The following is a 9332-nucleotide window of genomic DNA, read 5'->3' on the forward strand; positions in this document are numbered from 1 at the left end:
ACACTCTGTAAATGTCATTAAACTCTTTTCAATAAACCCTCTTGTGGCCAAGCACTGCGGCTCATACCTGTAATCCCAGCAGTTTGGGAGGCCTAGGCAGGACAATCGCTTGAGCCCAGGAGTTCAAAACCACCCTGGGCAACATAGTGAGACTCTATCTCTACAAAAAAATAAACTTAGCCAGGCATGGGGACACACACTTATAGTCCCAGCTACTCAGGAGGCTGAGCAGAGAGGATTGCTTAAACCCAGGAGTTTAAGGCTGCAGCGAGCTATGATCGCACCACTGCATTCTAGCCGGGGTGACAGGAGAACCTGTCTCTCTATACATATGTAGAGAGAGAGAAAGAGAAAGAAATCCTTTGGTTTTGACACCTGTATCTTGCTGGAACTGATTTTAAAAAACATTTGAATAAAATTATAAATGTCTACTATGGTACACAGAAAAATAAAAAAGAATAAACTCCATTTGGAAGTCTAACAGCCTCCTCAAACTCAACATGTTCAAAACAAAGCTTCTTATCTCCTCATCCCACCCACAAAACCAACTTCTCACACAGTCTTCCCCATCTTAATTAACTGGGACTCCATCCTTCTAGGTTTTCAAGCCCCAAACCTGGAATTATCCTTGACTTTCTCATTCTCCCAAACCCCTCAGACAACCCATCAGAAAATCCTGACAGCTAATTGAGACATTCCCATATATCAGGGAGATTTCTGGGTACAGTAATACAGCAATGAATGGGTCCTGCCCTCGCTTAATGAACTTAAAAAGTTGGTTCTTAACAGCTGAGATGCAGCCAGGTGCAGTGGCTCACGCCTGTAATCCCAGCACTTTGGGAGGCCGAGACGGGCCTATCACCTGAGATCGGAAGTTTGAGACCAGCCTCATCAACATGGAGAAACCTCGTCTCTACTAAAAGCACAAAAGTAGCCGGGCATGGTGGCGGGCTCCTGTAACCCCGGCTACTCGGGAGGCTGAGGCAGGAGAATCGCTTGAACCCAGGAGGCGGAGGTTGCGGTGAGCTGAGATCACACCATTGCACTCCAGCCTGGGCAACAAGAGGGAAATTCTGTCTCGAAAAAAAAAAAAAAAAAAAAAGAGAAAAAGAAAAAAATTAAAATAGCTGAGATGCTTCCCCTGGTATATGCCGGATTGATTGAAAAAATAGAAATCTCCACCCCTCTCTATATCCATTCTCTATACAATATGAATGATTTTGTAGATCCTCCCCACCCCCCACTAAAAGGTGGGACCTATTTCTCTGATACTTGAACCTGAGCAGCCTTGGAATCTGCTTTGGCCAATAGGATGCAGAAGAAGTGATGGTTCAGTTCCAAACAAGGCTCTGAAGTCCTTGCACTCTTCCAATTTCTCTCTTGGACCCCTACCCAGCCATTCTGTGAACAAGGCCAGGCTAGGCTAATGTGACCCAGTCATCCCCATTGTCCCAGCCCAGAGCCAGCCAAATATGAGACATGGGAGCAAGGCTACCCTAGACCAGCCAACCCCAAGCCAACCCACCAGCTGACCACAGACGCATGAACAAGCCCAGCCAAGATGACCCAAACCTGACCAGACTGGACCTATAGCCTCATGAGCTATAATCAATGCTTATTGCATAAGCCCTGAGCTTTGGGGTGGTTTGTTACACACCAACTGCTAACCAATACACCTGGGGATCTTATCTACCTCTCCCAATAACTCTGGGATCTTCAGAGAAATTAAACAATGGCTTTTCCTAATCATCCTACGTTTATGCCATCTTTAAGTGACAGAAAATATTTGAACTCAAATCTATATAAGAAAAAAATGCTATTTTCTCAATTGCATAGGACTTTCGAAGGCTTCACCTGGCTTCTCCACTCTGCCATTTTTAAATTGCCAAAAATCAAGCAACACAAAGTACGTAAGTTAGTTCTCACAAGAGTATGTATTCACTTATATGAAGTATATACATGAGAGTGTATGATTTCACTTATATGAAGTTCTAGAAGCTCTAGAAGAGGCAAGGCCAGTTAATAGTGGAAAAAAAGTAGACCACTAGTTGCCTGGAAACAGGGAAGTGGTTGGACTGCCTAGAGGCATGAGGGTGGGGGCGATGGCAGTGTTATCTATTGCGATCGGAGCAGTAGTCACCTAGGCATGCATATTTGTCAAAGTCATCTCTACTCTTTAAATGAGTGCATTTTTATTATGTAAAAATTATACCTTCATGAAGTTGACTTTCAAAAGTTGGAAAAAAAATAAAAGTTTAAGAACTCTATACCATCTTTTTAAAGTTAAGGAGAAAAAACATTCAAAATGTTGGCAGTGCTCCCAATCTCCCAGGGCTTATTCCTCTGCCAGAGCGGTCTTGAGAGGAGGTGCTGGGTAGAGTCCTCCTCCCCACCGCCATTTCTGCGGCCAGGTGGTCCCACCAAAGGCAGCTCAGTGACTCTCCTGGCTGGCCTGGGTCAGACCAGCCTCGCAGACCCAGTAGTAGGGCCTCTGGCAGACGTCGTCATTCCACCTGCCGTCTGGGTGGAAGTGGGCACAGTCCTCGCCTCCGCCCAGCCCGTGCCCCTGCCAGTCGTCTGGCTGGCCTGGCTTCCAGTTCCTGAGAGGAGAAGACAACAGCAAGCTAGGAAGGGTAGGTGGAGTGGAATTCAGTTTAGGGGAGGAGAGGCTGGCAGTCAAATCCCTGGGGGGCAGCGCTGATGAAGGACATTGGCACAGAAAGCCAGAGTGCACTCACTGGAAGCCGGTCTCATAGTCTGTTCCATCCACCCACTTCCAGGCTCCTTCACGGTCACTGAGGCCCATCCAGGTGTATGCGAAGCTTAGATGTTCCTGGACAAAATTCTGGGTTGACAGAAGGGCAGTGGTGACTTCTCCCCATCCCAGCCAACTCCTTAAAGCAGATTCTCAACTTTAGCTCTTCGTTAAATCAGTTGAGGAGTTTGGGGATGTTTCTCTGGATGCTCAGGCCTATTAAATCGCTGAGGGTGTGGCACAGATGACAGTCATTCTGGAAGCTCCCAGATGATTCTAATGTGAGGCCAAGATTAAGAACTATTTCCCTAAATGGGACTTGTCTTAGGAACTGAGTACCAGAATCCCTCACCTGCTCCTCCCTGGAGTTGATGACCACCAGGTGGGCGTTCTCCAGCTGGCAGTGCTTCTCAGCCTCGGCCCAGGGCATCCCAGAGCGAGAGAACCAGTAGCAGCTGTCTTGGTGCTCCACCCAGTTGACGGGGCAGCAGGTCCTTTCAGTAGAGGCTGAGTGGGAAGAAATAGAGTGGAGAGGTCGAGGCTCTGCCCACTGGGCCGTGGGCAGAAAAGCAGGGCCGGGTACTCCCCACACCTTCCTCACCATTGTTCTTGAGAGTAGCCACCTGACAGGTCAGTTTATTCAGGTCTTGCATCAGCCGCTGGACTCGCAGGAGCATTTCAGAATGAACTGGGACACACACAGATGGGCAGTGGGGACAGTGGCCTAGGTGTGCTTCTGCTTAGTGTGTTCCTGGAGCTCAGATGTCCCTGCACAGGGCCAAGCCCAGGAACTTTCCTTCCTGTCCCCACCCACCCCCTATATCATGGCCAGATACAGCCATCAGATACAAATCCGCTTTGGATTCCTCCACTCCGTTTCTCCAGCCTGCTCTCCAGAGAAAGCATGCCACTTTTTTTTTTTTTTTTTTTTTTTGAGATGGAGTTTCACTCTTGTTGCCCAGCCTGGAGGGCAATGACGCAATCTCGGCTCACCACAACCTCCATCTCCCAGTTTCAAGCAATTCTCCTGCCTCAACCTCCCGAGTAGCTGGGATTACAGGTGCCCACCACCACACCCAGCTATTTTTTTGTATTTTTTTTTTTAGTACAGATGGGGTTTCACCATGTTGATCAGGCTGGTCTCGAACTCCTGACCTCGTGATCCGAAAACCTCGGCCTCCCAAAGTGCTGGGATTACAGGCGTGAGCCACCACACCCGGCCTGCATGCTGCCTTTCAAGCTGCTGGTGAAGGGGAGGGCAGGTCAGCACCAGGAGCCTGTTCCCACCCCCACCTGCGTCTGAGAGCCTAGCCTCCCAGACCCATACTTGGAGGGTCTCTCACCTGCCTGCTGTTCCTGCTTGATAACCTCCACCTCAGCTTTCAGAGACGCTATCATTTCTTCCACGCTGCTGCCTGGAGGGCATGGAGACTTCACTTAGGGGTCAACTTCCTCCTCCCTGGCCTGGCCCCAGCCCAGAGCCCCATCCAAGCCAGGCTCACCCTGGGAAGTCAGTGCCTGGATCTCAGCCACAGTGTTTGAGGTGAAGTTGCTAAAATCTGTTCTCAGGGTCACCAGGTCCCTCTGAAATTTGGAATCTAAACAGGTGGATGGGAAGGTCAGAGCTGGGATTCATCGGGTCCTCTGTGCCAGCACCGCCCCGGGCCCTCCATAAGCATTGCCTCATTAGGTCCTCACGGCAATCCAGTGGGGCAGGCACTATTATTGTCCAATATTGCCAATGAGGAAACTAAGACTCAGAGAGGTGAAGTAAATTGAGTACATAACCCAACTAATCAGTGACAGAGCCAGCAGCCATCCTATTTATGGGTCCATCAACTCTCTTCATCAGTGCCCTCACCACTGTTCCCGTCAATCACTCCATCAGTGCCTCCACCACCATTCCCATCAATCATTCCATCAGTGCCTCCACCACCATTCCCATCAATCACTCCATCAGTGCCCCCCAACCATTCCCATCAATCACTCCATCAGTGCCCCCATCACCATTCCCATCAGTCACTACATCAGTGCCCCGGACCTTCCCATCAGTCACCCCATCAGTGCCCCCATGACCGTTCCCATCAATCACTGCATCAGTGCCCCCCACCACCATTCCCATCAATCACTCCATCAGTGCCCCCACCATTCCCATCAATCACTCCATCAGTTCCCCCATCACCATTCCCATCAGTCACTACATCAGTGCCCCTGACCTTCCCAACAGTCACTACATCAGTGCCCCCATGACCGCTCCCATCAATCACTGCATCAGTGCCCCCCACCACCATTCCCATCAATCACTCCATCAGTGCCCCCACCATTCCCATCAATCATTCCATCAGTGCCCTCCACCATTCCCATCAATTACTCCATCAGTGCCTCCACCACCATTCCCATCAATCATTCCATCAGTGCCCCCACCATTCCCATCAATCATTCCATCAGTGCCGCCACCATTCCCATCAATCACTCCATCAGTGCCCCCCACCATTCCCATCAATCACTCCATCAGTGCCCCCCAACCATTCCCATCAATCATTCCATCAGTGTCCCCCACCGTTCCCATCAATCACTCCATCAGTGCCCCCATCAGTGCTTCAGTGGCCCTGTTGTGACCCCCATGACAGTTGGTAGCATTGTCCTCACCATGCCCCATTGTCATCTCCACAGCTGCCCCCAACACTGCGTCCTGCATTGCTCTTACTGCAGGCCTCACCTCTGCCCTACTGTAGCACCCCATTATTTATATTCTACCCCATTATTTATCTCTTCCCTGTCCACCCCTGTGACCCTCACTTTGGGATCCAACCACACAGATGATGACCAGCAGCAGGAGACCAAGGCCCAGGGACAGCAGGAGGAGGCCGGGCCCAGAGCGGAGACGCTGCAGGAGGGACTGGGGAGGAGGCAGCCCTGCAAGAGGAGAGGGTGTCAGGATGAGGAGGGTCCAGACATGACGGAGATGGGAGAAGGAGAGGGCCCAGGGAGCTGTCTAGTGAGGAGGGCTGGGCACAAGGGACACCAGGGGAGGGTTGGACAAGGAGGATTTTCGGATGGGGGATGCCCAGGCCTTTGACTTCAGGGACCAGCACAAGTCCTCAGTCACACAGGCCCCTCACACCCGTGGGGACCCACGTGCACACACACAGATGGGGGATGATGGCGATATGAGGGGTCCCATGGTCAGAGCTGGGGGCAAGGGCAGGAGGACACAGGGAGAGCTGGGGGCAGCCAGGCCCTTCATGGGCTTGTGCTCACCTACCTGCTGGACAGTCAGGTTCACAAATGAGTTTCCTTCCAAACCCAACTACTTATCTTCCCCTCCACCAATGTGCAGCTCTCGTCCCCACCCCACAGGGCATCAGAAGCTGGGTCCACTGTGATCCTCCCTGTCCCAGTCTTTCTGGGGACGTTGCATCCACTTCACACTAGGCCCATCGGAGGCTGGGGCCTGACCTCCTCAGAGTGGGGACCCATCCGCGCACATGGTGGAGGTACAGAAATGACAGGAGGAATCCTTCTAAACGTATAAAGAGAGCATTTTAGGAGAGTTTCCCCTTTCCTCTTACCATTTCTAACCCCTTGGACTTTCTCCTCACTCTCCAAGTCTTGGAAGTTTTCATATGTCATTGTCAAGCTTGGGCCAGCACGGCTCTGAGGTTGTCACCTGAAACGGAGGCAGGGCCGGTGCCCAGGCTGGGGCAGAGCTGGGGCATAGGAGGTTGGGACTAGGTTGGAGCCAAGGGCAGGGCTGAAGTTGAGTTGGGAGATGAGGTTCAGGTTGAGAATGGGCCCAGGGTTAAGGCTAAGACGGAAATGGGCCTGGGTTTGCAGTTGAGATAGAATTGGGGTCGAGATGAGTTTGGGAGTGAAACTGGAGGGTAACGTTGGAGCTAAATGCATTGCTAGGACTGCCCAGTGGGCCAGTAATCAGGCAGGACTGGCGATTGTGTCTCATGCTAGGATTGGGATCGGTACGCAAGTTGGAGCCATGGATGGAATTGGGGTTAAGTTTGGTGCTGAATTTGGAAATAGAATAGAATTGAGGTTCAATTTTGGCTTTGGGTTGGTGTTAAGATTCAAGTTGAATATGGAGTTGGGGTTAAAGTAGGAGCTGGGTCAGGGGCAACAGGTGTGGTGGCTCATGCCTGTAATCCCAGCACTTTGTGAGACCAAGGCAGACACATTACTTTAGGTCAGGAGTTTGAGACCAGCCTGGCCAACATGGTGAAACCCCGTCTCTACTAAAAATACAAAAATGAGCCGGGTGTGTGGTGCACACCTGTAATCCCAGCTACTCGGGAGGCTGAGGCAGGAGAATTGCTTGAATCCAGGAGGCTGAGGTTGCAGTGAGCGGAGATAGTGCCACTGCACTCCAGCCTGGGCGACACAGTAAGACTCAGTCTCAAAAAATAATAATAATAAAGTAGGAGCCAGGGTTTGTATTGAGGTTAGGGCATGGCTGGGCTGGGGCTGAAGATAAAGCTTGAAATTGGCCCGCCATGAGGCTGAGTTTGAGTCTTAGTTTAATTTTATTTTTATTTATTTATTTATTGAGACAGAATTTCACTCTTGTCACCCAGGCTAAAGTGCAATGAGGCCGTCTCGGCTCACTGCATCCTCCGCCTCCGGGTTCACGCGATTCTCCCACCTCAGCCTCCCAGAGTCGTAGTTTATGAGAGGGGATTGTGGCTGCTGTAACCCAATCTAGAATCCAGTGAAGGGCATAGAGTCTCAAATCTTCACATAGTAATTAAATCCCACACTGCCACCTTATATCTATTTTCATTTAGTCCCACCCAAGACCCAAAGTCCCCCTCGCCCTGCTTCCTCTGACATCCCCTGTCCCCTGGGTCTCACCGGCACCCACAGCACCATTACCTGTGGGAGGTCTGGAGGGTGTGATTCTCACGTTGGTTGTGAAGCAAGGACCAGAGTTGGGACGTCACTCAGAGTTGGAAGCGCTGTGTCCTGGAGAGCTGGGGTAGAGGTGACTGGAGTCCTGCTGGTCTTCAGTCTGAAATCCCAGGAGCCCTATCATCTGGGACACCCCATCTCCTCAACTTTCGACAGTAAATGAGAATGAACGGGGATTGGAACACACAGAGACCGTGTGTGGGTGGAGAGAGTTGGGTCTGAAGCCAGCTCTGCTCTCCTCCTCCAGGCCATGCCTACTTCCTTTTCTCTTTTTGGAGTTTCCTCATTTTTACCATCTGGGAGCAGGACTGGATAGAGGTACACAATCTGCTGTTGCTCCTCTACCCTACACTTCCTTTCACTTCCTGCCTCTACATTTCCCAGAATTGCTGTGTCTCCATCATCGCACCTCTGATCCTAGAGAAGCCCAGTCTGTGCTTTGGCTCAATGCTGGCCTGAGTCCCTGGCATCAGCATCCTCTAGGTCCCAGTCATTCAGCGGCTCAGCTCTGGCCTCACTCATCTCACTCCACTCGGAAGGAGGGAAGGGGGTGACAGAGAATAGAACTTCTTGGCCAGAATAGGAAGGGAGAAGCCAAGGAAAACAGCAAACTTTTATTGAGTATCTAATCTGTGATGGGATTATGCCAGACACTTACCTTCCACAGACATTCCCCGCAAGCACCGGGGGAGGCATTTTGGATGACGGGCTAAGGCTCAGAGCCCAAGATCACACACAGCTTGTAAGGAGAAAGTTTGGCACCCTGCTCTGGCTCTCAGCACAGGCGCTGTCTTCATGAACAGGATTCCATTTCATCCCATGATCCCTGCCCAGCCCCTAAGGGAGCTGCCCTGAGTCCATGCACACATCCCTTTGAGTAGGAACGAAACTGAGTATCTTACAAGGTGGAGAAGGAGGAGAAGAAATACATTTTAGGTTATATTTTCTATGTACATGGGGTTGTGTTCTGCTATGTGCTTTTTTTTTTTTTTTTTTTTTGGAGTTAACAATCTATGAGGAACATTTCTCCACATCAGTTTATAAAATGTACTTGATCTACCTGCACCTCATTTCATCATAGGCATCATAATTTATTTATTTAGCATTTCTCTATTGACAGAAACCAGAAATTTAAATTGTGTCTTTTTCTTTTCTTTTCTTTCTTTTTTTTTTTTTTTTTTTTTTTTTTTTTTGAGACAGAGTCTCACTCTGTCACCCAGGCTGGAGTGCAGTGGCACAATCTCGGCTCACTGCAACCTCCATCATCTCCTGGGTTCAAGTGATTCTTCTGCCTCAGCCTCCTGAGTAGCCGAGATTACAGGTGTCCACCACCATACTCAGCTAATTTTTGTATTTTTAGTAGAGATGGCGTTTCACCATGTTGGCCAGGCTGGTCTCTAACACCTGATCTCAGATGACCCGCCCACCTCAGCCTCCCAAAGTGCTGGGATTTCAGGCGTGAGCCACCACACCCGACCAGGTTGTTTCTGGTTTTGTTTTTATTTTGTATTTGGTATTTTAATTAGTATATGTTGCAGGTTATGTTTTTGGAAGCCAAGGTTGAGGCTGAATTTGGGGTGCGAGCTATTTATGAGGGATTAGCACTTCGAAAAGGAAAGTGGATGAAACGGTGCTGGGCAGAGGGAGAAGCACAGCA

The 9332-nt window shown here is 50.1% G+C and overlaps 1 protein-coding gene across 1 annotated transcript; it reads right to left on the reverse strand.

Annotated features, from left to right (window-relative positions):
* Positions 1-1917: 1917 nt before the first annotated feature.
* On the reverse strand, positions 1918-7887 carry LOC105473087 (C-type lectin domain containing 10A). Its single transcript, XM_011726715.3, has 9 exons — positions 7640-7887; positions 6328-6425; positions 5555-5671; positions 4258-4353; positions 4099-4170; positions 3357-3443; positions 3108-3262; positions 2739-2845; positions 1918-2600 (listed from the first exon to the last, which is right to left on the reverse strand). The coding sequence occupies exons 2-9, from the start codon at positions 6386-6388 to the stop codon at positions 2432-2434; spliced, it is 864 nt and encodes a 287-aa protein (XP_011725017.1). The 5' UTR covers positions 6389-6425; positions 7640-7887; the 3' UTR covers positions 1918-2431.
* Positions 7888-9332: the final 1445 nt, after the last annotated feature.

This window comes from Macaca nemestrina, chromosome 17 (assembly GCF_043159975.1).
Source record: "Macaca nemestrina isolate mMacNem1 chromosome 17, mMacNem.hap1, whole genome shotgun sequence".
NCBI lineage: Eukaryota > Metazoa > Chordata > Mammalia > Primates > Cercopithecidae > Macaca > Macaca nemestrina.